This window comes from Colletotrichum spaethianum (genome assembly GCF_022836535.1).
Source record: "Colletotrichum spaethianum MAFF 239500 DNA, contig01, whole genome shotgun sequence".
NCBI classification, from domain to species: Eukaryota; Fungi; Ascomycota; class Sordariomycetes; order Glomerellales; family Glomerellaceae; genus Colletotrichum; species Colletotrichum spaethianum.
The window spans coordinates 1,241,325-1,268,981 of NW_026054771.1; the positions used below are offsets into that span (position 1 = coordinate 1,241,325).

At 55.4% G+C, this 27,657-nt stretch overlaps 11 protein-coding genes across 11 annotated transcripts; 4 read left to right on the forward strand and 7 right to left on the reverse strand.

The window, feature by feature from the left end:
* Positions 1-915: 915 nt before the first annotated feature.
* ColSpa_00318 (GPN-loop GTPase 3) lies at positions 916-2,024 on the forward strand (the record flags this gene model as incomplete). Its single annotated transcript, XM_049266530.1, has 2 exons — positions 916-963; positions 1,185-2,024. The coding sequence occupies 2 exons, from the start codon at positions 916-918 to the stop codon at positions 2,022-2,024; spliced, it is 888 nt and encodes a 295-aa protein (XP_049122487.1).
* A 576-nt stretch (positions 2,025-2,600) lies between these two features.
* On the reverse strand, positions 2,601-3,110 carry ColSpa_00319 (uncharacterized protein; the record flags this gene model as incomplete). Its single annotated transcript, XM_049266531.1, has 1 exon — positions 2,601-3,110. The coding sequence occupies one exon, from the start codon at positions 3,108-3,110 to the stop codon at positions 2,601-2,603; it is 510 nt and encodes a 169-aa protein (XP_049122488.1).
* Positions 3,111-4,744: 1,634 nt separating this feature from the next.
* Positions 4,745-6,259, reverse strand: ColSpa_00320 (uncharacterized protein; the record flags this gene model as incomplete). Its single annotated transcript, XM_049266532.1, has 1 exon — positions 4,745-6,259. The coding sequence occupies one exon, from the start codon at positions 6,257-6,259 to the stop codon at positions 4,745-4,747; it is 1,515 nt and encodes a 504-aa protein (XP_049122489.1).
* A 58-nt stretch (positions 6,260-6,317) lies between these two features.
* Positions 6,318-7,167, reverse strand: ColSpa_00321 (uncharacterized protein; the record flags this gene model as incomplete). Its single annotated transcript, XM_049266533.1, has 2 exons — positions 6,318-6,461; positions 6,535-7,167. The coding sequence occupies 2 exons, from the start codon at positions 7,165-7,167 to the stop codon at positions 6,318-6,320; spliced, it is 777 nt and encodes a 258-aa protein (XP_049122490.1).
* A 4,641-nt stretch (positions 7,168-11,808) lies between these two features.
* ColSpa_00322 (methylenetetrahydrofolate dehydrogenase [NAD(+)]) lies at positions 11,809-13,004 on the reverse strand (the record flags this gene model as incomplete). Its single annotated transcript, XM_049266534.1, has 3 exons — positions 11,809-11,901; positions 11,960-12,692; positions 12,799-13,004. 3 exons carry the CDS (start codon positions 13,002-13,004, stop codon positions 11,809-11,811), a joined length of 1,032 nt encoding a protein of 343 aa, XP_049122491.1.
* A 1,741-nt stretch (positions 13,005-14,745) lies between these two features.
* On the forward strand, positions 14,746-18,528 carry ColSpa_00323 (MMS19 nucleotide excision repair; the record flags this gene model as incomplete). Its single annotated transcript, XM_049266535.1, has 5 exons — positions 14,746-14,800; positions 14,863-14,925; positions 14,981-15,570; positions 15,624-17,408; positions 17,461-18,528. The coding sequence occupies 5 exons, from the start codon at positions 14,746-14,748 to the stop codon at positions 18,526-18,528; spliced, it is 3,561 nt and encodes a 1,186-aa protein (XP_049122492.1).
* Positions 18,529-19,161: 633 nt separating this feature from the next.
* On the reverse strand, positions 19,162-19,956 carry ColSpa_00324 (signal recognition particle; the record flags this gene model as incomplete). The annotated part of the gene is made up of 3 exons (XM_049266536.1): positions 19,162-19,488; positions 19,570-19,853; positions 19,917-19,956. The coding sequence occupies 3 exons, from the start codon at positions 19,954-19,956 to the stop codon at positions 19,162-19,164; spliced, it is 651 nt and encodes a 216-aa protein (XP_049122493.1).
* Positions 19,957-20,314: 358 nt separating this feature from the next.
* Positions 20,315-21,269, forward strand: ColSpa_00325 (ER membrane protein complex subunit 3; the record flags this gene model as incomplete). Its single annotated transcript, XM_049266537.1, has 4 exons — positions 20,315-20,361; positions 20,423-20,817; positions 20,864-21,031; positions 21,085-21,269. The coding sequence occupies 4 exons, from the start codon at positions 20,315-20,317 to the stop codon at positions 21,267-21,269; spliced, it is 795 nt and encodes a 264-aa protein (XP_049122494.1).
* Positions 21,270-21,375: 106 nt separating this feature from the next.
* On the reverse strand, positions 21,376-22,143 carry ColSpa_00326 (DNA-directed RNA polymerase III subunit rpc8; the record flags this gene model as incomplete). Its single annotated transcript, XM_049266538.1, has 4 exons — positions 21,376-21,610; positions 21,665-21,815; positions 21,872-22,067; positions 22,132-22,143. The coding sequence occupies 4 exons, from the start codon at positions 22,141-22,143 to the stop codon at positions 21,376-21,378; spliced, it is 594 nt and encodes a 197-aa protein (XP_049122495.1).
* Positions 22,144-22,893: 750 nt separating this feature from the next.
* Positions 22,894-24,873, forward strand: ColSpa_00327 (uncharacterized protein; the record flags this gene model as incomplete). The annotated part of the gene is made up of 2 exons (XM_049266539.1): positions 22,894-23,993; positions 24,045-24,873. 2 exons carry the CDS (start codon positions 22,894-22,896, stop codon positions 24,871-24,873), a joined length of 1,929 nt encoding a protein of 642 aa, XP_049122496.1.
* Positions 24,874-26,059: 1,186 nt separating this feature from the next.
* ColSpa_00328 (uncharacterized protein) lies at positions 26,060-27,316 on the reverse strand (the record flags this gene model as incomplete). Its single annotated transcript, XM_049266540.1, has 2 exons — positions 26,060-27,241; positions 27,311-27,316. The coding sequence occupies 2 exons, from the start codon at positions 27,314-27,316 to the stop codon at positions 26,060-26,062; spliced, it is 1,188 nt and encodes a 395-aa protein (XP_049122497.1).
* Positions 27,317-27,657: the final 341 nt, after the last annotated feature.

Consider the following 27,657-nt stretch of genomic DNA (forward strand, 5'->3'; position numbering starts at 1 on the left):
CGCGTCCACCGCTCGGCGACATTCCAACGTGCCCGCCTTCACCCGCTTCATAAGGGAGGCCCGCTATTGTGTCCATGGCCCACGCTCCCTCGGGGGCTTATGCTTCCTACAGGATTCGCATTCCGAGAGCGCGCCGCGAAGCCCCCCCCCCCCTTCCAGATGCCTCTCTGGGGGTGTTGTCGTTGAATCGTCAGACGAGTGAGAAACCCCCGCCGAAACAAGAGCTAAGCCAGACAAGGAGCTAAGCTGTAGAAGATGTCTAAAGAGGCCGGTGAGAATGTGCCCCTCCCGTGCTTTACACGTGCGAGCGGCATTGGCCCGTAATTCCGCTGCAAGCCGTCCGCAAGCTCGCCCATTGTCCTGAGTGGACGCAGTCCTGAGGGGAGGGGGGGAGAATGTGACTAGGATTTTTGTTGTCTCTTATCGCCAGCTATCGCAGCCGCATGGCCGCAACCACAAGGCAAAACTTTTTTTTCTTATGTTTTCCTTTGACTCTCACCGGGCAGCACGTTGTAGTCCGCTCCGCCAGGAAGATACCTCACCTGCCTCTGTACCAGGAGATTTTTCATCACTCTCTTGCCTTATTACAAAGCATCAGAATTTTGGCCCTTCTCGAGCCTGACCCAGAAGTGGCGCCAAAAAAGGCTGATCAACCGCGACCCCTAGACGCGCACCCGTTCCTGCATGGCGGGGTAAATTTCCATAGCAAAAACATCATTCCTCTCTCCTCCAAAACTCTGCGACAAGTGACTCTGCCGATCTTGAATCAAGGCCACCGCCACCACCTACCGCCGCACAATACCCAAGACAGACGACAATAGACGAGTCGCCGAACCCTTCCTGGCTCCTCCCCCTACATTACTGCCCTACGACCCCTAGCAAGCTCCCGTCCCGTTTCTCCCTATCCACGCCATCATGTCCAAGTACGGCGTCATGGTCATGGGCCCTGCCGGGGCCGGCAAGGTGAATATCCTCCTTCCCATGTTCCCCCCCCTTCCCTGAGTCCCGCTCGCCTCGTTGCTGGTTCTCCGTGCCGGACTCCGATCGGGTGTCTCATGCAGACATTGTCCCGTGCGTCAGCCGCGGTGGCCGGCCCGACCGGTGAATTATGAATCCCACCACCGTTCCTCCCCAAGCCGCGCCCCCGAACACCGGAAAACTAACCGCTTCTCCCCCTCTTCTAGTCCACCTTCTGCGCCTCTCTTATCACCCACCTGAACCTCAACCGCCGCTCCGCCTTCTACGTCAACCTCGACCCGGCCGCCGAGTCCTTCGAGCACGCCCCCGACCTGGACATCAAGGACCTCATCTCCCTGCACGATGCCATGGAGGAGGTTGGCCTCGGCCCCAACGGTGGCCTCATCTACTGCTTCGAGTTCCTGATGGAGAACCTCGACTTTTTGACCGAGGCCCTCGACAACCTCACCGAGGAGTACCTCATCATCTTTGACATGCCCGGCCAGATCGAGCTGTACACCCACATCCCCATCCTCCCGGCCCTCGCCCGCTTCCTCTCGCAGCCGGGCTCCCTCGACATCCGCCTCTGCGCGGCCTACCTCCTCGAGGCGACCTTTGTCGTCGACCGCGCAAAGTTCTTCGCCGGCACGCTCAGCGCCATGAGCGCCATGATCATGCTCGAGATCCCGCACATCAACGTGCTGTCCAAGATGGACCTCGTCAAGGACCAGGTGCGCAAGAAGGACATGAAGCGCTTCCTCACGCCCGACACGGGCCTGCTCGACGACGACCCGGTCGCCGCCGGGGGGGGCGACCTCGACGACGGCCGCGGCGAGGTGCACGACCGCGACCTCGTCATGCGCGGCAAGAGCTTCCAGCGGCTCAACAGGGCCGTCGCGGGCTTGATCGAGAGCTTCAGCATGGTCAACTACCTGAAGCTGGACAACACGGACGAGGACAGCGTCGGCGCCGTGTTGAGCTACATTGACGACATCATCCAGTACCACGAGGCGCAGGAGCCCAAGGAGCTCAAGGACGACGAGTTTGACGAGCCCAACGACGACTAGGCCTGTTGGCCGTATGCTGCTGCATGGCTTCGAGCGATTGCGGCTTCGGGGGTTTAGTTCAAGTTTGTGGGAAGAGATGCCGGCTAGAGAACCCAGGACCAAAGCAGGGACGGACGGGAGAGTCGAGGAGAGAAAAGAACAGGCATCAGGTAGATGGGGGAATATGGCTGCTTGCATAGCGTTGGCGTTGGTATTGATTTAAACATCCATTGACTCGTTCATAATCGTATCCGGCGACGTCCCGAGACGTTGTCCCTATGCTGCATGTCGTACCGCGTATGTGCGTGCCAGCCCATGCTCAGGCTGCGACCACGCTGTCCAACCTCCAGCCGTGGCCTTGTATGTATCCAGTCTGGTACTTCTCCCGTGGTGGCTGCCGCTGTCCCGCGGCCTCGTCCACAAAACAACCGCCTCGAATCCTCTGTGGTATGACACTGCTCGTATATCATCACTGCCCCGCCCTCCCAACGCGTCTTTCCCTCGGGGTATATCCCACCATTCATTCGTATGCCAGCGGTCCCTCTCTCCCCTTCCATCTCGCATTATCCGCCCCCCTTCCTACTCCCCGCCAGCCCTTTACCGGTACCTGCTCCCCTGCACCTTGGTCTCCTGCTCGTACCTCTTGTACTCACTGACCCAGACGTCCTTGACCGCCACCGCGAAGCCCGCGACCTTGCCGCCCACGACGACGGCATCCCGCGCCGTCTCCCAGACGCCCCTCTGCCACACCGCGGCGACGACGACGACGACGCCGCCCCAGAACGCGAGCCTCAGGACCAGCGCCGTCCAGAACGCCACGACGCGCCGGATCCAGTTGAGCACCACCACCGTGGCCGCCAGCAGCGCCAGCAGGACCGCGAAGCTCACCAGCTCGGGCGACGAGTGCAGAAACTCGAGAGTCGCGTCGACGGCCGGCGCGAGGTAGGGGTACAGCTGGTCGAGGGCGCGCGAGGCCGCCGCCTGGGCCTGGGCGCGGAGCTGCTGCAGCGGGGAGGCCGGGTGCAGCGCGTTCTTGTGGATAAAGTCGGCGGCGTCGGGGGGCAGGAGGGAGCGGAGGAGGAAGTTTGCGATGGATGGTTCCGCCATTTTTTTCCTTTGTCTCTTTGTGGCGTTTCGCGTTGTTGCTTTGATCCTGGTTGGTAGAAGCGTCGTTTTGGTGTTTTCAACCCTCTTCTCCGTCGGGGGTGATTTAGAAGTTTCCGATGTGCCTTCTACTCCTTTGCTGGCCGTTGGTTCTTTTGGTTGTTCGTTGTTCGTTGGACCGTAGGACTGCTGTGTCGCGTGCGCACGTGCGAGAGTTGAAGAGAGAGGTGGGAAGAGGAGGTTGTTCAAGGCACCGTCGCCGGATGGGACAGAGGTGACGCAAAGAGGTATTGCTGCTGCCAGGTTGGGCTTGTTCGTGAAAGTCGGCGCAGCAGGGGAGGAACAAAAACAAGTCGCGGTGAGGTCTTGTTGTCTGTTGCGAAGAAAGGAAGGGGTCAGGGTGGAGTTTGGTGGATTTGGACCCTTGGAGAGCAAGAGCACGAGCACGAGCACGAGCAAATGCGGTGTGCGAAAAGGGACCTGTGTGCGGTTCGCAGTCCTGTCGTGGTAGTTTTAAGTGGAGAAAACAACGGGTGGTGGTTCAATGTGTTTGGTTGTTCTCCAAAGCATGTGGGAGAACGGTCCAGAGCTGGCCCCCAGTGCCGAGACTACAGGTCAACCTGACTGCATCTGAGAGGCCCGGGCCAAAGTCCGGACCAAGTACCGTTGGTCGCATAGGTGTTGTTCTCTTGGGGAAACGCTGCAGATCCATCACGCCAGAAACATCACTTTTGAGGGTTGATTATCGTTCCCTCTGTTTCTCAACTACAGCTGTACAAACCCAAAATGAAGCTGTCAAAATGTCAGAACCTATGAATGGCACGTGGCGCACAAGCAGGCTCTGGACCCCGGCCACAATTTCCGGCTCGAATCGAATCTCGGGGTTGTATGATAGGAAATTGATGTTGACGAACCACCTTTGAACCCTTTTCCGCTTGCTCCGAGACTACTTTCGCCTGTCTTGCTCCCCAAGGCAAATACTCGTAATACCCAAACACTGGACGCAATAAGGTCTAGGAATGTCTTGTATTGGATGGATACAAAGGCACTTCCCCAGTCCCTTCGAGGCTAATAATATACTCCCAGCACTGGTGTTCCCAAGACGTTCCAGATGTAGAATCTCTCTTTAGACAAAGGAAAAAAACAATGTCGGGCAGGTCTTGCGTGGATAGACAACGTTTGGGATACAAGAAGAGGAAGAAAGAAAAAGGGTTGGTACACCAGCCAAATATAAAAAGTACAAAGAAGGGTATCGGAATCGAATCTATGAAATGTAAATCATCATTCGGCCTGCTCAAGCAAAAGCCTCTTCCGCGTCGTTTCCCTCTCCCGATCGCGGCTTCCCTCGCATTTCATTTGACATTATCAGTTATTCGTTGACGCCAACGTCAATGTCCTGGACCTGTCCCTGTCGCAGCGGTGGCATGCAACTGGGCCCTTATCATGGTCTAGGACCAGAACCCCCCCCCCCAAGCATATCGTCTTAAATGGAAGAAGAAAATGACGTCGCCTTTATGAAGTTCCGTCGATGCCTTCCAAAATCCGACGCGCCATATCAATGCGCCTCCTGTACATCCGGGTTTCTGCAGAGGCCTTGCCGGCCTCGCTCATGCCGAGCACGCAGCGTCCCAGGCTGGCTACAAAGCGCTCGACCAGAATCTGGTCCTCTTTTGCCAGCTGCTCCATGGGGCAGGCTGGTCCGGCGTGTGCATGCTCTCCTTGTCGCAAACGCTCGCCGTCTCGCTCATCAGGGCATCCGAGATGGTCTTGAGTTCCAGTTCGGGAGAGCTCTGAGGCGTGAGCACCCCAGCGCTGAGACGCGCCTTGCCCACCAACGGAAAGCTCCGGTTGGTGCCTGTCGAGTCGAAGGATGCAGTCGACGGGCGGTGGCCCATGATTGCCTGGGTACTCATCGGCCGACGGAAGACCGTCGAGCCTGCGCGGGCACGGCTCCGTAGCTTTTCCAAAGCATCCTCGCCGCCCGTGTTGCCCCCCTTGGTTGATCGCTTGGCGGTTGGCGGGCTCTCAGTTTGCTCGCTAATGGGGCTGACGCTTGGGGGTGTGAGAATACCGTGCCTCAGCTCCTCGTTAGTTTCGCTGGTGCTTACTCGGCTGGACCGACCCTCGCGTGCTGTGGCGAAAGACTCGATGGTTGAAGTGGTGTCCCCGCTGCCTCGTCTGTGCTGCGACCTCGGCCGAACCGGCTCGTTGGAGGCGATGGGCCCACGAGTCGTTTCAACAGAGCTCTCGGAACTAACACTACCACGACGTTGTTGGCTGAGGGTACCCATCGCGCTGTGAAGGAAGAAATGCTCATAGTCGAAGGCATCTTCGCGGTCTTCGTGAGACATGAAAGTCTGCACGGTATCATGGTAAAGTGAATCTCCGCTGTCGCTGTCGTATCCCTCCCCTTCCTGTACTTGCACGCTGTCTTCGAAACCGTCCTCGGTCTGCATGTCGGAGATGTCGTCTTCATCGGCTTCATCCTCCACATTCCCATTTGACTCGATGGCATCGAGTGCCTTTTGCCTTTCCCCCTGCCGAATGACCTCTTGTGCAGTATCGTATTCTTCGATAACCGACTCATCATCCACGACTGATGGTTCACCCGCCTCGGCTCTTCCTTCTCGCTCTTCGACCAGTCCATCAACGCTTATCGCGTCCGCATTCCACGGATTCTTTTCCGAACTGGGGGTTGATGGCTCCTCCGGTGGTTGCTGCTTCTGGGGCTCGGCATACCACTGGTCGACCTGAGCGTGAGTGAACGGGCTGGGGGTTCTCAGGCTCTGCATGCTGCGTCTTCGCATGCTGTCGGCACGCGCCTGCTCTCTCAGAGATGAGATCTTTCCTTTCAGGTCCTGTACCTGACCCCTAATATCGCGCATTTGCGCCACTGATGCCGAGCGTGTCAATGGCCTATCGCGACTCGTGGAGCTAAATGCCGGGCCCAAGAGACTCTCCCGTTTGTTACTGTCACTCCCCGAGTGAAACTCTTGTGCGACCTCGTCCTCTCCAAGTGGTTCCAGGCCGATTTCTTGAGCGGCCTTGTAGCGCGGATGTCCTTCGCCTCCCGAGTTGTGGCGGTCCGACGAGACATCGTTAGAGGCCTTGTGTACAGAAAATGGTTGTCGGTATCCACCTGCTGCTCCCATCGCACTGGCTGACCTTCTGGGAACGTTGCCCGCGTTTACATCGAAGCTGATTGATGTGTCACTTAGCATCCTTGCATGCCCCTGACCACCAGACATCGGAGAGGTTACCGATGAGGCAGACCTTATCGGGGGAGAAGGAGTTGAGTGGCTGCCGTCGAGGGATGACATTGAAGGCGTCGAGATGCTCAATGAACTTCGCGCTCTTGAAAGATTGCCTTCCATGGTCTGTATGCGTCAGCAAGCGTCTTGGGGATGGAGAAACCGTGGGCACATACCGTGAGCCTCCGTTTGGCATTTGCCAAGATTTGCTCGGCTCGGCGACTTATCAGAGATGTCGAGTATCTGTTGGGATCGTCGAGAGATGAAGGGACGGGTAGCGAGGTGCCTTGCCCCTGGCGAACAGGCGAGTTCTCTACATACGATTCCGCCATGCTCTCCTCGTCGTCACCTTGGAAGTTGCTGTCGTCGACGCTCACGGTGTCGTCAAAGTCGGCGAACAGGGCGTTTTGGTCTTGCATCGTGGTGATGGTGCTTGTCGAGTCCATGGAGGATCGCCGTTCACGCGTCGCCCGCGCTGCTCGCTGCTTTAAACTCTCCAGCGCTTTCGTGGGTGACGGGTATCGCGGTTCGTCGGCGCCTCCGTTGTTGGGTCGCGACCAGATGACAGAAGTCGGGCGCGAAGCTTTGCCGGGTGTGCTCTCAGCCTCGGTGACCTCGCCAATATCAGACAGCATGGTCCCGTTGCCATAGATGATTGGTGTCGTGGGGGTGACGGGGCCGGCGATGTATGCGCTCGGCGGGAATTGGAACTGCATGTTCATATCGACAGCATGCGCGTTCTTCCACATGGTTAGCGGAGAAGTCGATCGTTCGGGAGAAGGCGAGCGATCGTAGTCGGGGAGAATCATGTCGGGGTTCGTCAATGTAGGAGACGCAGGCCGCGGGGATACGAGGAGGTGGAGCTCGAATGGGCGTGGCCCGCGTGGGCGTGTACCGTCTGCGTCGCCATGGTTTTTGATGGCCAAATTTTGGCAAACGATTCAGGCAGTGGCCGTGTAGCTTCCTGCGCGGGTGGGTGTTTATCTTGGCTGCAGGCGATGATTGTTGTTGCAGCGGCCGTGGAGTCGTTGGGACCCAACGCGAGTCGGCCCCTGACGGAATAGCCGGTTTGCTGTTTCTAAACTGCGAACCCTTCGTAGCGCAGAACCCTCGATGGTCGATTACTCGTTGTCAATATGCAACAGATGGGACGAAGGCATTCGAGCAAAGTTTCGGGTAGAGCAAGAACCGTTATCCCAAACTTCAGCCTGGCCTGTAGCCCGTCCGGTCGTAATCGGATGAAAGAAGACTTGTTACTCAGGGCCAAGCGCTGTTATTTGGTTTGCAACAGGATCAGATGAAGCTTGACGTGCTGTGAATAAGTTGCGGGAAATCGGGATGCCGCTGGTGCCACCGTATAGGTTGAACGCTAAAATGGCAGAAATCCTGCCTGCGTCGAATACGTCCGGGGGCCCGACCACAGATATGCGAGATTATGTCGTGGCCCTGCTGAGTGTTGAATGGGGAAGGCGATGCAGCAATGAGATGACCGTTTGCGGGAATAGAGAGCTTCGTTGTATGCATGCGCAGCCCAGGCAAACAGAGTGCCGTGTCCGGGAAGATGGCTGGGATGAGGAGCTCGGATTGCCCCGTGTGTCGTCGGTCAAAGAAAGAATCGCGTTCCAGAACAAACGCCTGCGGTGTTTCGTGAATCTGGCTGTCCCCCTTCTTTTCCTCCTCTTGCAAAAACGCTGGCTGTTGAAATACGGCCTTGTCGCGACAGGCTCCGAGGTTTAAGGGGTTGCAGCTGCTGGTGCTGAGCGCGAAAACGATGGGGGGTCCCGCAGGATGTTTGAAATAATGAAGAAAGTTAACCAATCAGGGCGGGCGGATGCGTGTGAGACATGCAGCGGGTGCTTTCTAGTGCTTGGCCTGTCTCTCGCTGAGGTGCAGCAGCAGTGGTAAGTCGCAAGTTGGAAGCGGCAAGAAGAGCAGCAGCTGGAGGCGGAGGTGGATGTGTGAAAGGTGGAAGATGGTGCCGGTGAATTTGTCGTATTCCTCGTCGGATTCCCCTTCACCAATCTGCGTTGGCCGGGCCAGCGAGATAAGATGAGAGGCTGCGGGAGATGAGCGACCCAGGGTCCGAGGCGAGGTTTGTCTCTGCAGGATCGCAGGGCTTGAGACACCAACCGAGGCGGCAGTTGATGGACCAATGCAAAGTGAGTTTCTCCGTGGTTTGTTCGAACACTCGTGCCCCGTCCGTACAGAGGACGCTCTGCCGCAAGGAAAGACGTGGGAGAAATGGGCGAGTGCTCTTGGGTGAAGGAGCGTGGCAGTGACGGGCTGGAGAGGCGCACAAGCCTGGACCAGGCCGGAGGGAAAGTTAAGTTGTTTGTGTTGCAGTAGCGAGCTGCAGAACAACTTTCTTGGCCCGTCGATCAGCGAGTCAATGGCGTATATGAGGGACGATTCATTGGTGGGCGTGTCTATGTAGGTAGATTGAGAGGCGACTACTAGCAAGTGGCACTGACAGATGCCCTTCATCAAAGAAGGTCTGTCGCGTGGCATTGTCCACGATGCTGACGAAGTCGAGACCTGACGTGTTGTGGTCTGGCACCCCCCGTCCCGTCCCCTGATGTCTCGCTTCAGGCCAGTCCACCATGCTCTTCCCGACTGTTCATTCGCAAGACGGACCCAAGGCCCCAAAGGAAACAGGGAACAGGCATTCCCCATGCCCCAGCAACCCTTCTGTTCGTAAAATTTTCAAATCTCTCGCTCCTGCAGAGGGGGAGACCAAGCCCGGTGCAGCCTGGTTCGCACTTGGCTCCCCCTTAGGCCGCTCATCCCAGTAGCCCGCAGTGGCTTGCCAAGAGCTGGTTGAGCTGCATGGTTGCACGCATGGAGAGAGAGAAGGGGGGGGAGGACATGACGGCGGGTCTTCCTCCTTCTCTTTCAGTGTTGGAGCCCTGCACTGCGAGCTGGCTTCCGCTTGGAAGCCACCAATGCAAGGCGATATCATTGCGTGGGCTCCGGTGTACCTACCTGGTCCTGAGATTAACCCGTGTTGGACAAGCGCCGTTCCTTGCCTTGTTGCTGCACTTGCTGCTTGCTGCAGGTTCTGCCCTGCGGTGCCTGGCATGGAAAGGTTGAAACACAGTGAGCTTCTTTCAGGATGATTGGACCCGATGAATGAACCGAATGCTCGCCCCCAGTCTCCTCCGTGAGCATTGACCAGTGGGGTGGGTTCGGCGCTCATGAGGACTCTCCGAGCAGCCAGGACTCATCGAGAAGAATCAACACCCCGTCTTGGGATCAAATTGGGAAGGGGGGAAATGGTATTGAGGGAGCCACTTCTTCGGGGCTGCCTCTTTCCTGGTCCTGGCCGTTCCACGTTCTCGAAATGGAATCTGGAGCTGTAGCAGCTGGAGCATTGGGGATGGAGATGGCCATCCAGGTGCAACAAGTTCGCCATGCACTCGCACTCACTGGCTGCTGGTTCAGAGGCCGCACACTCTCGCACCGTGGAGTCTAGCAGTGCTGGAACCTCGAATTTCGGCAATTGATCAGCCTTCCGCATGCAAAACCCTGTCGTTGCCTGACTCTCCCAGGTTCTCACGCCGTCTGTGGCCGCCCCCTAACATGGTCATTTATGGACGCCGAGCATCATTCGCGGTAGCGATGCACCCTACGCATTACGCTGGTGATGCCCGTCAGTCTTCCATCGCTTCTCCCGCCCGTCTGTCCCCGCTTGTCACTCGCCTTTCGAGACGAACCCGTCCGTCCTAAAGTGGGCTCTGGAAAGTTCTATCATGACCCTCAACACACACAACCTTACCGGTGAGATGTGGGGGGGGGGACATTGACATTGGCCGTTGAGCCACCCTCGAGCCTCTATGAGGCTTCTCACTGCTGGCTTGGTCTGGTAACGATCTAAGGCTTCCATTCCATGACACTCCTTCATTTGTTGATAATTAACCCCCTTCTACAGCTCGTTCTGGCTTCTGGGGCCGAGTGTGGATTTCTTCACTCTGTACCAAGACTTTCCAGCCCGCTGAAGCGGGCGGGGCTGCGAGACGATATGAGCGACACAAGCAACCGAGAGCGAGCAAGCCAGCCGAGTTTTTCGGGTTTTCTGGAACAATTGCCATTTTTCTGGTCGATAATACATCGATCGACCCATCCATAGATGGATGTCGCTATCTTTCTTGCGTCGCATTTTGGGTGCACTGTGTTACACTCTGCCCCTGGGCTGAATTTGCCTGTAACGCGCCTAGGCCAAGAGAAGCCCAGAACAAAAAGGGAAGGAAGAAAGAAGTCCAACGTTGGACCTGAGGGTACCTCTGTATGGGACGGACAATGTCACCTCGACCGTTCCGTTCTATGCATTCTCATCTTCTACATCTTCTATGACGCCATTTCTTCTCAATCCCACGCAGGCCCATGACATCTGAGCTCTTATCACACATTGGCTATATCCTTCCCTCTTCGTCGATCTGGTTTTTTCTTCTTCTGCTCCGTTTGCATTGAAACCTCGTCGCCGAACCAACCTTTGACCACGCTTCTCGGCGCAAATCTTGGTCTTGGGCGAATCCAGCGATCCGGCACCTCCCCTCAAAGGCGAAACCCCTGTGACGTTCAAACCGGAGGAGACCCGTTGCGGACGAGACCGGTATTCCGAGAACGTGGGAAGGAAACCTGTGAGAGCACTCTGTAGGCCAAGAGGACATTGCACTCGGTCCCGTCAACATGGAAAGCAGGCTAGCCAGAAATGACCTGTCCATGACTGGTGGCTGACTGACTGACTCCAAAATTTCTTCTACGACGGGGGGAAATGAGTATGACGGTCTGCACAGTTCCCCACGCAGCCTGATTATCACGCCGGCCGATGAGGCGCTGCGCCCGGATCTCGTCGCCTATCTCGTTCGGTCTTGGCCGTGGCCCGGGCTGATATACCTCTCTCTAAGGCAAGTTGGTATTCTCCGGGGAATCTACCTGATCACGGTGATGCGGTCGAGCCAGACGCTCCCGGCCTCGCTGACATGCACACACCCACCCGCCTTGTGGGCACGCTTACACATAATGTCTTTTGCGTGTCTCTACCGTGTGCGAAGAAATGTTCAGGGTCCGGATCCGCTCCTTCTCTGTCTCAGATGTTGTCTTGCAATGCGGGCTGACGACAAGAGCATTGTCGCGAGCGGCATGGCATGTATCCACATGCCAACCATCATGGCCTCGAACTCGACGTCGTCCCACTGAAAGTTACTGAAAGTGCTCGGGAAACGCGCCATCTACCAAACTCCTTCGATTGTGATACGGGCAAATGCACGTTTCTTTTTTATGTTGAAATGTCCCGGATATACCCATGTAGTCTATGCTTTTTCTTTTCTTTCCGCCATCCCGTTAATGCAAACTTTCAGTGATCCTTCCCGTATGGCTGACCAGGTATAAACAATCCTCAATGCTTTTCTTTAGCCAAACCCAAGTGTGTCCTTTCAATCCCATGTGTGCGCTTAGCCCTCGGTAAAAGCCTCGCTCCTGGCCTGCGCAGTGGAGGCGTCCTCGTTGCCGTTGTCCTTGGTCGTAGGACGGTTGGCGATGAGGCGCTGGAAGCAATCAGTACCTTGTTCTCCGAGAACCCGTAACAAAAGGGGGTTTACTCACCACCAAGTTTCTCAACAAGCACGCGATGGTGACCTTGCCGACCGACGGCACGTAAATGGCGGCCTTCTCCTTGACCGTAGGGGCGTCAAAGTTGCGGAACGAGGAGAAGTTGATGCAGACGGCACCCTCGCGGATGAGATCGGTCGAGATCTTGTACTTCTCGCTGGGGACACCGCCGATAATGACATCGCTGATGGGCAGGACTTGCTCCAGACCCCAGCCCTCCTTGTTCTCGACCTGGTGGCGGATCTGCTTGATGCCCTTACCGCGGGTGAAGAGCTGGACGCCGGTGATGTCGACCGAGTACACCGTGGCGCCGTCGTTGGCCAGCAGGGCCGCCAGCGGGCGGCCGTTGACCTCGGATCTGTTGATGACGGTGATGGTCTTGCCGAACAGGCGGTTGCCGTAGGCAAGAATCGGGTTGTAGATCTGGAGGTGCTCCAGGATCTTGACGACGGCAAGGGGCGTACAGGGCAGGATGGACTTTCTCAGGTTCTGAGGCGGGTCCAAGAAGCGGACGTTGTGGTACATGTTGAAGATGTGCTGGTGGCAGAGGCCCTCGACGTCCTTTGCCAGGGAGACGGTCTCCTGGATGTACTTGTCGTGGATGGGGTTGCCCGGGAAGATGGGGTAGTAGACAATGATGCCATCGACCTTGTCATCCTCGTTGGCCTCGGTGATCTTGTCCTCGAGCTGCTCCTTGTCGACCCGGCGCAGGTCAAAGTTGAAGCCGCTGTGAGAGAAAAAAGGGGTCGCCTGTCAGTACCATTGCACTCATTGCTCATTTTGCACAGCACACGCAGAAGATGAAATCTTCTGCAACGGCGGGGTCGGCCTACTTCTCGACGCAGGTCTTCTGAGACCACTCGGCATACTGGAGAGCAGCCGGGTCGTCATTGGCCAGGAATGCAACCAGTGTGGGCTTGAAGATGCCGTTGCCCTGCACCTTGGCGAGGGTGTCGTGGACCTCAGCCAGGAGACGCTTGGCGATGGTGTCGGCCAGAATGACCTTGCAGGTCTTGGGAACAACTTCGTTGGAGGCCATGTTTATCAACAGAACTCCAAGAGAGTTTCAGATATCCTTCTGTCATGTTAGTCGGGCCTTCTCAGATGTGCGGGAAAACTCACGGTGGTTTGGCTCGGAGTGAGTTGCGCTTCGGCGTCTAACCCCCGGATTAGCACTCGTGAAATGCCCCACCGCTTCCGACCCCGCGATACCGAGTTCTAACGGCTTTTCGGGAGGGAAGGGGAAGAAACTGACTGGTGAGAACAACGGAGATCAAGCAGAAGAGGACGCACAGTCGGACCAGGATCTAGTTCAGGCTTCTGGAGTGAATTGAGGCGGCAGAAGTGAGAAAAAGGATAGTTTCGATGAGTAAATGGCTCCGAGTCTTTTGGAGGGGCAACCTCCGACTTCGACACTCCAAATTTTTTTCGTCGTTGGAACAGGACCCCGCGGCCCCTGCGCGGCCTGTGTTTACCCCTCCATGCCCTCTTACCCGAATAGGACTAGTTCCACTCTGCATCCGTTCATCGCAATTCCTCTCGAGACCGCGAGCAGCAACAAAATGTCAAGTCGCATTCAATGGCATTTTTTGCTAACACAATTCTAAGAAATTTTCTTAGTAGCCAAACTCTTTCATTCCGGCCTGAAGGTTTGGCAGCAACTGGATTGAAGGAGCAGAGGAGAGAACCCATCAACCGCGCTAAGCCTTGGACAGATGCCGCTGTCGGAGATTGGTTCCTCCAGACCGCGATAAGGTCGATAAGACTCACACCGCTTTCCTGATAGGAGCTCCCCCACCACCACCAACCCAGCAAGCCTGAGTAATTATCTCACAACCCATCACCGGCTTTCGGTGGCGTCAAGTTAGACGACTACTGACAAGTACTCGACGAACCAGCTACCAGGCAACCTTATCCTTTGCCGAACCCGAATTCCCGGTGCATATTCAATTTTGGATATCATCTTATCGGCTTTGACAAGAAAAACTTCAATCGCACCTCCCCTTTCCTGATAGTATCCTAAGAAGGCGCGGGGTCAGACTCCGAACAAAGTGAGGGTGGGCAATTCGACTTCTCACAGTCTTTCACAGAAACATTTTTTTTCCAACTACATCTCGACGACAACTTAAATTATCAGTTCAAGAGAAAGCCCGATTATCTTGGAACAACACCAAGCATTCACGTCAACGATTACCCTTGTGGTCCATCAGTCACCACAAGACAGATCTTTGGATACTGGAGCAGCGTCCCCATGCGGCTTATCGACTAGAGATATAAACGGTGCTTTTGATCACAGTCAACCTAACTTCGACCTTATACCGACATCAAGGAGTCACCATTGCATCCATCTACTGAAGTTGGTTGCACACAGCAAGTCAGATCGCAGCTAAGATCGCAGCTACCCCTTGCGGCCAGTCAATCACGATAATTCAGATCGCAACTTCTTCCTGCGGTAAATCGATCTCAACAAGTCTGGTTGCAACTGCTCCTCGTGCAGCACACCACTCTTGATTCGGACAATCAACTCTGCAATCATGGCAGACTTCCGGAAACTTGCACTTGAGTTCGTACTCAGCGACGACAATGGAAGACAAGCAGCAATAACACAAGAGGCAGCTTCAGGTATACAAACCTCACAACCAGTTGCCTCCCAGACTTAACAGCCCAGGCACAATGCTGACTTTGACGTAGCAATCCAATCAGCGCCTAGGCCTAGCAACCCGGTCGCAAGATGGGTTGAGTCTATCAGACCTTGGATGCCTAGTGCGAATGACGACCAGATGGAAGATGGTGAGGACGGAGAGGCAAGTGGCGATGTCATTGCCAGATCCAAAGGTATGCAGAAGATACGACTAGAACGTTCTCACGCCGGTGTTGACTTGTTTTGTTATCTCTAGCATTAAGCTTCTTGGCTGGCACGTTGGATCACTTGGATCCTGAGTTTCTTAAGCCGGATCAAGGTGAGTTGAGTGATGCCTGGCAACTACCGTAAAGCTGCTAACACAAGCGCTCAAGTCAATCTTCTTGTTGCCTTCTTTGGCAGCATGTTCAAGGTTGACCACAAAGCCGGCATCTTGCCGGCTGCCAAGGCACTCCAAAGAACTGCTAGCATGAAAACCTTTCAACCTCAGAAAGGAAACGACATCATCCAGAGTGTTTGCAGTCTCCAGGACGACTTCAAGGCCCAGGTGGCCGACACACGTGCTGCTGTGTATGAGCTCCTCGACCATCTCATCACCAACCCAGATGTTGCCAACGACCTGCAGTACCAACATGGTACAACGGCTGGCTTCATCACAGACCTGTTGCAACTATGCCGCAACGAGCGAGATCCTCGGTGCCTGATGACATGGTTCAAGATTCTGACAGTGTTCCTTTCAGAATATTCTCCTGCACAAGAAGTTGTCGACGAGATCTTTGGCATCTTCTCCGCATACTTCCCCATTTCTTTGAGGACGTCCCAACATCCCTCTGGAATTACAGCAGATGATCTGAAGCTTGCTCTGAGAGCTTGCTTTTCAGCGCACCATCGGGTAGCCAGCAAAGCCATCCCGTACCTGCTCGGCAGGCTGGACCAACCTGACAGTGTGACTGTTAACGTCAAGGTTTGTCCGATTCCGTTGTCGTGATTCAAAAGCTTGCACTGACACTGTGAAAGGTCGATATTCTCAAGACCCTGACTGCATGCCTGAGCAATTACGAGCATGTACAACAAGGGGTGGTCCCTTTTTCTGACAAGATTTGGAGCAGTCTCAAGTACGAAGTCCGCAACGGAGAAATTGAGGACACAATCAACGCCACTCTGGAAGTTATCCGAACGATTGCCAAACGACTCACCGGAGACGAGCTTAGAGACTTCGCCCTCGCCGTCCAGCGTGACTGCTTGGAAGACCTGTCGAACCCTATCTACACGGCAGCTTCCGGGAAGCTCCTCATCTCTGTCCACAGTGCAAAGCCTGCTGCTTTTGCGCTTATGATCGCTCCTTCGGTCACTCATGTCAAGGAGAACCTTCGACACACAAAGTCACCTGAACATACCAAGAATCTTTTGATTCTGCTGAACTCTCTGCTCGAGCTTCGGCAGGCCCTCATTGGGGGAGGTGTGCAGTTGAGCGTTGAAGATGCTGAGGCTTTCAAGGCAACAGAACCAATGCTTGCCCCGCTTCACAATCAGACGTACTTGCCTCTGTTCCGAAAAGCTCTTGAAGAAACGGTTCAGAAGGAGGACATTGCCATAGGCCAACAGGCAATCAAGGGTCTTGGGTTGATGGTTTGTCAGCGAGCAGCACAGACAGGAGAGTCTACCCAACCTATGCTTCCCGAATCAACCCTCTCCGAAATGTGCAACGACTTGGCAAGCGTCATCTTCAACACACCCGAACAGCCCACGATGGCCGAGGCTCGCTCCGAGGCTCGCTCCGAACTAGAGAACGATGCTGTTCTCGCCCTCCAGAAGGCTCTGATGGCTTATCCGCAAGGTCGGGCAGAGGTCATCAAGGACTGCCTCAAACTGTGCGAGTCGTACCTCGCTTCCCCCGGACGAGAATCCCTTCCAACGGCGGCTCCAGTCTTGCAGGAGAGAGTCCAGAGATTGGCCTTCGTTTGCTGTTACGAACTCCCTCATCAAGGTGACGTGCTCAGCGGATACACCTCCTTCCTTAGCGCGACTCTCGTAATTCTGCACTCGATGCTCGGTTCCAAATCACACCCTAGGCTTTGGTGGATACTTGTTTCCGGAATACACCTGGCAATGAGACTCTGCCAAAGCGCGGTTGAGGCCTTACGCCCGCGCTCCAAGACGAATAACTTTGACGACAAGCGCTTCTCGCTTACTTGGTTCAGCTACGTCGCTAACCGATACCCTGACCTTCCGCGGCTCGACGATAACATCATCCCCAATAACGGCGACGACGCAATGGATATCGATGAACAGACCAAAAGCGGAGGGAACGACGGCGACGAGCTACACGGAGAGTTTATACTTGTCAGCCTCTTCGTGGTCCGACAGCTCTACAGACGCGCCACTAAGATCATTAGCTACGACGACGATACTGAGCTCTCCCTCGCTCTGAGTGACGATTTTAGCAGCAAGGACCTCGACGACAGGAAGATCGAGGACAATTACTTGCATGTTCTCTCGGAGATGGCTACCTTTGTTATTAAGCAGATGACCGAGCTCGAGCAGACCAGGTTACTTCTGAATGAAGAGGTTGTGACACTCTTCCGTGGAGATGACGAGTATCATCATCCCGGCCCTCATACCGGACACCGTTGGCACAATTCCGAGCTGCGGGATGCTATGCTGAGAACTTGGGCCCCCCAGGCTTCATATAGTATGACAAACCCTCCCAAGTTTCCCATCAGTGGCTTCAGCCAGGGACGTACTGTCATTCTTTCTCTTGGCGTTCTCCAACCTTTCCACCCAACAACAATTCAGCGTCTGGTAAGAAAGACTCCATACTCAAGACAGAAACATAAAACTAACTTTTTCGTAGGTCGAAAGAGGAACTGCACACCAAATCCTCATCGCCGGTCTCCTTGCAAGAGACCACTCAGCCTCCCCTAGATGCCGCCATGTTGTCTCAGCCATCCTTACGATCATTTCCAACAAATACCCGGTCGAGAAGCTGGATGAGATTGTCGCTATGCTTCAGCTCCAGATGAACTTCGTTGTTGGTGAAGAGAGACAGTCTGACGAGTTGGAGCAAGTGACTGGATATCTTGAGCATGAGGCCAACAGGATCCCTGGTGGGCACCCAGATGAGATCAGAGCGGAGCTAGCAAGACCTGTGTATGCCATTGTTGCTGGCATTCTTCGACGCTACAGCGGCAACTCCCTCCGCCAGCTCCTTGTGACCATTCAAGAAGGACCCAGCAACAAGAAGATTGGCCACATACTTGGTCGCAACCTTGAGACCATCTTTGGCGGCCTCGAGATCCTCAAGAAAGAGTTTTACGGTCAAGTTCGCCCTCTCTGGGCCCAGAGAGCTTACTTTGAGATGATCAAGCCCATGCTGGCTAAAGCCTGGCCCGCTGGCTCGAACAGTAGGGACGATATGCTCATTGCCGCGAACTACAGCATCGCAGTCCTCGCGGCCGTCAAGCACATACAATACCCAGTCTACGAAGACGACACGGAGGACCTAATCAGACTCATCCTCTGCGCGATTCGATACATGCCGGCAACCAAGGACGTGGCGGCTGCCCTTAACGTTCTACAGCATACTACGCAGAACTCGCCCAAGAGGGTTCAGCCCTTCCTCAAGAGCGTTATAGAGGCATGCATGTCCATCTTCAAGAGAGATGGAACGAAAGCCAGCGAAGACAATGCCTGGATGCCGGTGGGTTACATCCCGTTCGACCACTCAGGGCTCTGGAGGTCGCAGTGCCGCTGCCAGGTCGTCCGCATCATCGGTCTCTTACCCGTTCAGTTCGAGCACCGCCACCTTCTCGACTCGGCATCTCAGGCTAAGCGCTTGTTGGCGCAGGCTTCGGGTGACAAAGTGCGCAACGTTCGTGAGGCTGCTCTGACGGCCCGCGCCAAGTGGGACGAGGTCAACTGAAGGCATTGAGGCTTGGAGAAACAAACATGAGTTCGCATGGTCTTTTTTGAACATGACGAAATATGGGAGAACGGACTCTAATTGAGTACATACTGCATGGTGGACTGCACAAAGTGGGCGAGGGCTTTTGGAACGACTCGGATGGCATGAAGGCAGCATCGGGGTGGGGATGCCGGCATGGCGAGGCGTTTGGAGGTTCCATAGTACGTATTCAGGAGAAGACAATTGAGTTTAATAAGACGACGGGCTGAACTGTGATTGAGGATGGTCTGCCGAGTGATTGATTTATACCCGAAGCCCGAGTTGAAGCAGGCTGTTTTGTCCATGTATCGTCCTCGTGCCTCTAGTTCTGATCAGCTTCGAGCGCCAGGACTTCCCGCAACATGACCGCTACACTAGAGAGCCAGAATAGACCCCGAGAGACGCGCTGATTGAAACTAAGAGCACTATGCGCTGCGGATGAGGTAGGGACGGTTCATCAAAGACGGGTTCGTATTTGCCCAAATGGGTATGCAATGCGAAACGCAAACTCCGTGCTTTTCAAGAGTCTCAATTATCCGTAGTGTACATGACCACGTAGGAATCGATCCATTGCGCAGACGTTCAAATCCTCTTTCTGCAACATTGTCCGTCTCATGCCTTGCGTCGCTTGCTCGCGCCCTTGTCCGCCTCGACGCCGCTGCCCGTCGCCGTGCTCTCCGCGTACAGCGCGTCGAGTACGTCGGCCGAGTACGCCTGGGAGGCGGACTTGACGCGCTTGGTGTCGAGCTTGCCGATGGCGGAGATGTTTGTGGCGAGGACCTCCTGGAAGGGGACTACGACGAAGTGGCCCTGGGAGTCGAACCACTCGGCAAAGGGTTTTGAGAGCTCAAACGTCTTCTTCTCGCCGTTCTTGGCAGTGACTGTGATCTTCATGTGGTAGGTGGGGTCGTTCTTCTTTGTTAAAGTTGCAATGTTGATCTGGTTGCAGTCGTGTAAGTCATGGACCACCGGTTTGAAATTTACCCGTTGGTTAAGGGGGCGAGTTAGGGCAGAACTTACCTTCTCTCCTGAGGGAGATGTGCCCTCATATACAGTGCCCGCCTCCTTAAGCCAGATCCATAGCGTCAGGGCACCGTTCAGGAGTGAGTAGAGGGCCACGGCAGCCGCTGTGTAGTACTTTGTGCTTTCGAAGCCGAGCTTATAGTCCCACAGAAAACATGCGCCGGCTATCAGGAAGGCAGAGTAGCCGAGCGCGAGGCGGACGTCGGTTAGGGTGTGTGATTGTGTAAACTTGAGGGAGTTGAGGTAGTTGGGGAGTGCATCGTCCGAGGTGTTCTTTAGGTCTGAGGAGCATCGTGTTAGTGTGATGCGACAGCATGTCTGAGCTGGAGTAGTGAGAGGCTTACCCGCCAAGTTGTAAACTGTTATTCTTTCGGAGGAAGACATGGTGTCCGGTGGTCTCGCGGGGGATTCTGTGTAAAATTGACAGCTATGCGGAGATTCGGCGGGCGTAGAGTGCGATAGTTTGTCTTGTAACCTCCAGCCTGGCTTTCAGAGCTAGGACAGCTTGGACCCTTGTGTGAATGCACGGTAGAGGTGAAAGTGGAAGGTGGTCTTTCGGAGTTACGGCGAAACAAGCCGCCGAAGAGCTCATTCCCGCTTCCAAGGTCCCGTCCCAACTCCACTAGATTGAATGGATGCAACGGGAGAGCTCACAACCACCTGGCAGTATCGCATCGACGAACGCCATCACAATCCCCTCCTTCTTCCGTCACCCGGCACTGCTCGTCAAATCAAGCCCACCATGGCCCAAGTTCCGGTGCAGACGATCCATCGGGATCCTCAGCTCCTGTATGCAGTCCCGGTTCCTCCCCCGTCGCCCAAGCTCGCGCGCTAATTGAACGTTGAACAGCTACTGGATCCTGTTTCCGATTACGGTGGTCATGATCCTGACCGGTATCCTTCGACACTACGCCACCGTCCTCCTCGCCACGCCGCCCAAGAAGCTCGACAAGCCGGCGCTTAAGGAGCAGCGCGCCATGATGCACGGCGTCACGGTGCGCACCAACCACCACGTCCTCTCCAAGAAGTCGTTCGAGGCCCGTCGCGATGCGCTCATCGCAGCCTACGAATCCGGCGCGTACCTCAAGGATCCCGACCGTAAGGGCCAGCCGCCTGCGAACCCGCTGACCGACCCGGGCGCGATGGACGGCATGATGGGCATGATGAAGAACAACATGGCCATGATCATCCCCAATACGCTAATTATGAGCTGGATCAACGCCTTCTTTAGCGGATATGTCATTAGTAAGTTTTGCCGAATTTGGTAAAGGTGTCGACTTGTAGCTGACAGATGTAGTGAAACTGCCGTTTCCCATTACCATCAAGTTCAAGAGCATGTTGCAAGCGGGTGTTGCTACTAAGGACATGGATCCCCGCTGGATGTCTAGTATCAGTTGGTACTTCCTGTGCATTTTCGGTCTGCAGTCCGTCTTCAACTTCATCTTGGGAAGTGACAACGGTAAGTCAAGGCTGTAATCTGGATCTGTCTTTCAAATTGCTAATCCCTCAAAGCTGCCAGCCAGATGGCTCAGCAGATGGGACAGATGGGAGGTGCTCAAGGTGCCCCCCAGATGTTTGGCCCCGGTGTCGACCCCGACAAGCAGTTCAAGGGCGAAGCTGAGAACATTGCCGTTGTTGAACACTACTCTGTTCTGGATGATGTGGAGCAGAGACTGCTCGCGGGTATCAAATCATAGAATTGTAGAATCATACAGAATCCGCGCCATCCATACGCCTCATCTTGTCAAGCTTAAATCGTTGTTCGTGAGAATCTTTGTTGGGAGATCAAGGACCACCCGAGTCCTACTCGCTGCCCTGTCCGTCCCACCAGAGGCACACGCCGAGACCCTCCATGGCCATGGTGCCCTTTACTTTGTAGGGCGGCTTGGGCGGTGCAGCTTCCTCTCCCTGACTCGGGCCCGCAGGCGTCTGGTCGTGCCACTCCTCGTCAATGACCTGAAACCTGACCATCTCATGGTTATCGTAGAAAAGCCTGTCGCCCTCAATGTTCCAGATCCACAGCTGCTCCGAATGGTTGCTGACGATGCGTTAGCGGCGGTCTCAGTGACCTCATAAGACATGCTTGACGTACAACTCGGCACCCTCGGGAAGCTCATCAAAGGGGATGAAGATGTCGTCGAAGAAGTCGGTTCTCAGGTTAATACCAGCCGGCGTCGAACTTCTGATTCTGCCAAACATAACCTCACCCTTGAAGGGCCTGAAGACGATGAGTCTGAACTCGACTGGTGACAAGAGTCAGCACGAAAGGGTCACCTAGATGACGGTGGTAGTGGCACACCATTGACGTTGACAAGACCCGTGCCATGGCCGATGAGACCTTCCGAGGTCCATAGGAGATCGTAAAGGCAGATGCAGAGGCCAATCTTCTGAATGACCTTATTCGCATACTTTGCGTTGATGTTGTCCTCAATGGCGGCAACGCTCTTCTTGCGGAAGTCCTCTGGCGCGATCTCGACCAGGTCGGCGATCTTGGTCTTTTTTCATTGGGGCCGTGTTAGTGACACACTCTGTGAAATTTTGTGAGTTTGGAGTCCTTACCAGGATGAACATGCTGGGCCGCTTTCGTCCTTAAGACGGGTGCACTTTGGCAGGTCAGAAAGATGCCAGTATTGAAATTTGTCTAGGGTCCCGAGATCATCATCCGTCCCCTCAACGCCTCTCTGCAAGGGCACAAATGGGTATTCCGGAGAGTGTCGCGATTCGTTCTGGGTTGGCTCAGTCAAGTCGCAAAATCGGCAAAATCGCGGGGCGCTTGGTCAGAGGCAGCGAGTCTGAGTCTTACCGCCCGCTGAATCAAGTCTAGCACCCACCCACCTAGGAGGCTTGGCCCACCACTCGCCTCTAGTGGCATCAAGGCCTGAGCATGCTGCCTGCAGCCGCTGGAACTGTTAATGCGGAAACCGAGATCACGACCAACTTTGCCGTGGAAAGCTGTTTGGGCTCCACCACCTTCTTCAGCTTCGCGTGTGGAAACCTGTGTCAAGCTGTCTGTTCGAACCTTCCACATCTCTCGTTCTTTTCGCACTGTTGAATGTTGCTCGAGTTTCCCGTCTCCCAAATTTGATGTCTTTACTTAGTGGACGCTAGGTCTGAACACGACTCTTACTCGTTGTCCCTTCCATCGACTTCATCACCATTGTTTGCTGCTATTCCGAACAGTACCTTATTCCACGAACCCTCCGAGTCCCGTCACAAGTCGATCGCGCTCCGTCATCGTTGCCTGACGCTATTCCCCGAACACGACTTGACTGCGAATCGATTGTGAAGATAAAAAGGTCACGTCGACGTTCTCAAGCCAATATGTCGGGCTACAACTACGGTCCGCCGCCGCCGCCCCCTCCAGCAGCACAGGCTAGCCATCCTGGGTACGGACACCATAACACCCCTTATCAACAACATTCTCGAGGCGGTGGTGCTCATGCTGCTCGGGGCGGGCGTGGCGGCTACCAATCGAGTGGCCGTTCCGAATACCCCCCGGCCCCTCAGCCTCAGTACGAGTATGGTCGACAACAACAGCAACCGTATCCTCAGCACAGTCCTGGCTATCCCGCTCAGCCTCCCACTGCCAATAACTATCCTCCCCAGCAGCAGTGGCACCAGGACCACGCCCATGGTGCGCCTCAGCATGGTGCTCCCCAGCATGGCGCCCATGCCCCCGCGCCGCTGTCGACTACCAACTACCACCCGAACTATGCTCCTCAGATCTATGCGCACCCGCAACACCCTCAGCCGCCGCCTCATCAGCCAGGATATGGGCCTCAGCAGCCTCCGCAGCCCTACAGTCAGCCTTATGCCGCGCCCGCACCATACACCGCTCCGCAACCATGGGCGGGTCACGACCCTCACGCTCCAAGCCAGTATGGTGCGGCTCGTGGCCGAGGCGGCTACGCAAACGACCGAGGCGGCTCCCGAGGAGCCCATAACGTGGGTGCACCCGCGCCAGTAGCCTACGGTAGTGATGGGATGCACCACCAAGCGAATGGTGCATACGGCCAGCCGTACGGAGATCCACGCGCTCAACCTGTGCCATACCAACCCCCAGCACAGTACCCGTACCACGCACCCCCTCCTGCACCTCACGCTTCGGTTCCTCCACAGGAACCGTTTTACAAACACGATGGACAGGCAGGACGTGGCCGCGGTGGTCATCGCGGTGGCAATCCTCGAGGTCGAGGCTCATTCCATGGCAATGATAGGGGCCGTCATCGTCCACAGGGCAATCACAACCACCGCCAAGATGGCGGTGGTTCTCATCACAAGCATGACAACGCGGCATCGGGCAAGAAGAAGAAGCGCAAGACCAACACCCTTGGTCTCACCCCGGGCCAAGACTCGGAATCCGAAGACGACGAGATGGAGGAGGAGACGCTCCGCAAGCTCATTGGAGCAGATGCCTTACAGTAAGTCGAATGCTGACTCAAGGTCTCATAGTGGCTGACCAGGTATTGCAGGGTCAATGATATTGACGCTTACATCGCTGAGCGGAAGAAGCGCTTTCCTACTGCCGCGCGAGTCAAGGCCAAGAAGTCTGCCGAGACCACGCAAGGAAGCGGCAACAAGATTTCATCTGATTTGGAGAAAGAAGAGAACCTTGCCAGCAAGCTACGAAGGCAGTTGGAGAAGGTCGAATCGTCTATCAAGCGCAAGCGTGAACAGCAAGACGAGGGCGATGAGATGAGAGACAGCCCTTCCATTGACATCAAGTCTGAAGATGACGAGCCGGAAGTGGCGTCAAGTCGTGTTCAGCCAGCCCCCCCTCCACCCCCTCCGGCGAAGAAGGCAGACATCTCAAAGCATTGCAAGTATTACTCTACGGGAGGTACTTGCGGCAAGAAGGGCAAGTGCCGCTTCGTCCACGATCCCGCTGTCAGAGAAGCAGCCATGAAAGAGCGAGAGGCAAACAACGGCCATCTCACTATCCAGCAGCGTTTGATTCTCAACGACAAGGACCAGGAAGACCTCACTGTTCTGCAGTCGATTCAGTACCTGAGAGAGAAAGGTTTGATGAAACCTGAAGATAAGCCTGAAGGTTCCAATGGGCATCATGCATCTGGTGGCTCCCAAGCTTCCCAGTCTCAATCACGCCAAAAGTCCAGCAGTCTTCCAGCCGCACATGCTTCTCTTCCGGCACCGCCCGTGAAGCATCACAATGGGCTTCCTCCGCACAAGCCGCCTCCCTCTGCATTGTCGACAGGCAATGGAGGACCCACAGTTCGATACAAAGGCTGGAATCTGAGCGGATATGGGAACTCAGGTCTCAAGTCGGAAGATCTCCCATAGGATGCTGGTATCGCCCCGACAAAGACTCTAAAGCCTCCACGAACGCCCGAATATTATACACCTAGACCTTGCACGAGGTCTTATGCGTCGTCCGTCTGAGTATGGCGGCTTCGAGCACTGCAGAGGGTCTCTCGCTTTGGCGGAGAAGTCATCCCGATGCACAAGTTCGTACCTGTAGCATTGTTTGCATTTTGTACTTGATTATATTCCAACCTCGGGGAAGTTAGGGAGAGGGAGGCAGTTGATAAGGCGGCAGTAGTTCTTCTGGCCGGCCTCTTTTCTTTCACTTTCATCACACTCAAATGGTTCGGATAGGCGGCCCATGCTCTGGGTTCCTTTGTTCAAGTCGAAAGCCTTAAGGGCTTCATCTGCAAAGTTGCGATCCCAGATCGCGTGTAACAACACCAACTCAAAATTAGTAGTGCCCGGAGAAGCGGCGGCTTTGAGCGGCTTCTTTCACCAACCTACTGAGTAGCACACTTGTCGGAGTTCTCGGTTGATGATGGAAAGGGGCTTAGTAGCTCTGTGCAAATGCATCTACAACCCTGGAAGCATTTTGGTATTGTTGATGGAGTTTGGGGCGGACTGCAGTCTGGCACGGCTGGAATCGATACCCCAAGGAGGGATTGGCACCAGGTCTCATAGAATGGAATGCGAAAACCAGTTTTATGTTTCACAAGGTTTCAGTCAGCGCAGAACAATGTCGTCCGGCGTGCTACTACGTAAAGATAACCTAAGTTTAAGGGAGCGGAGTGGACATATTACGTGATTATGCCTCGACGAGGCACATGTCAGGGAATCGCCAAGTCTGCTTTGTCAGAGAAACTAACATGAGCTTTTCCCCCGAGGGTTGGGAGAACTTGCTACACCAGCCAGGAAGTGAAGTACAGACGTAATAATATTAGGATACTGTTTGGTTGGCCTCCCAGGTATCATTGCGCCGCTGCACGTGCATGCCTATCCCCTGAGTGATGAGCTGCTCAGGGAATACCTAAGGAAGAAAAAAAAGGGGGTAACCCAGCCGGCCGTGCGATGTGTGGTGATCTCTCCCCTGCCAATAATGACGATACAAAATACACAGATGAACGCCGTCGCTAATGTTGATGCTGCCACGCCTTTGCCGGTGGAAATGCCTCTAACCCCCATTCTGGTGAACCAGGTGTTCCCTCTCGACGGTGAGACTGTCTCAGCGTCGAGCCCTCTGCTGCTCGTAGAACCTGCGCTTGCGCTCCTCCTTCTCGGCCTTTAGTCGCTTCTCAAGCTTCTCCTGTTGAATATCCTCGAGTCGCGCGACGCGTTCCGCCTTGGCCTCCTCCTCCCACACGTCGTCCATGCCGGCCTCCATGTCTGAAGAGCCGTCCGAGTCGTACGTGTAGCGAGGCCCGGCTTCCTCTTCGTCCTCATCGTATTCGATAAAGTCGTCGAGTTCTTCGTCCTCCTCCTCGTCATCGTAACGTGACCGTTTCGCGGAGCCGCCGTAGCGTGGGGCAGGGCGTGCATTGAGGAGCGCACCTCCAGGAGCCGGCTTCTTCTTGGCCGACGCCGCACCAGGCTTTGGACGGGCGGTGCCTGTGTACCCCGTTGTCGCGATGGCGGCCTTCTTGAGCTTCTTCTGGTTCTCCTCCTCGGCGGCGGCAGCACGTGCCTTCGCAGCGGCCCGGGGATCCTTTGTTCTGTCGGCTGCCCCATTTCGGTTGGCGCTTGCTCCATTACGTGACGGAGCAGCAGAAGATGATCTCGCGGTCCCTTGAAACTTGGACGGTTGCCTTGCAGCAGCTTTTGGGTCCTTCTTGGACTCTTTCTTCATCTCCTCCCGTTCCTTCTTGGTGAAGACCTTCTCCACAGGCTTGTGCTGGATCTTGCCGACTTGGCCCATCTTGGTCTGAGCCTGTTGAGCCCGTGCCATGATCTCGGCGAAAGATCCCTTTTTCGGGGGGGCACCCGGTTTGGGTGCAGCGGCGGGAGCGGATGGCGGTGGCCGACTCGGCAGGTTAGACGTGACCCTCGACATGCTGGACCCATTTAATGGTTTAGCTCCAGAAGAGCTGGGCTTTGCGGCGATGCTGCCATTACCAACGGGCTTCGGCGCAGATACGGGTCGATCGGAGGGTCGGCCTGCACTGCCTCGATAACCGGTAGTGGTCGTCGCCGGCTTCTCTGCAGACCGCGCGGGTCTCTGGGCATCCGCCGGCTTCGGGGGGACAGAAGAACCGGAGCCATTTGTGCTCGTTCGCGGCGTCTTATTCGAGAAAGTGCTCCGGAGGTCGTCATCGGCTTTCCGTTTCGGAGGGGGGATGGGCGGTCTCGATGGAGCTGGTGATGTGCTCTGTGACTTGTCGCCACTGATCTGGGCGAGGAGATCCCCGATCTGAATAGGCTCAACGATTAGCGCATCAAAACGTTGCAAAAGCGGCTGTCGCGGGCTTCTAATGCTTACAGGCATGATGACGGACTATTAGAGCCAAGTATCGTCAAGCAAGTGTCTAGGTTGCTTGCAGCGGCCGTCAGGATGCATCAGGCAGACGCTTGAGTCATCAGTAATGGAAAGCACGGGAACTCGAGTTTCTGCGATTCAACGGCCCCCTCTCTGAAAAGGACTGAACACGCGGCCAAGAAATCGTCGAGGACCAGAGAGGAACGGAGAGTCGAGAAAAATGAGGGAAAATTCGCGAAAAATGAGAAGACGGTCGCAAAGCGCACGGGACAGACAACCAGCAGTCGTAAAAATCGAAAGTTGGGTGTCGGGGTGACAAAAAGAAGTGGCGTTAGAGTCGGCAAGTTTAT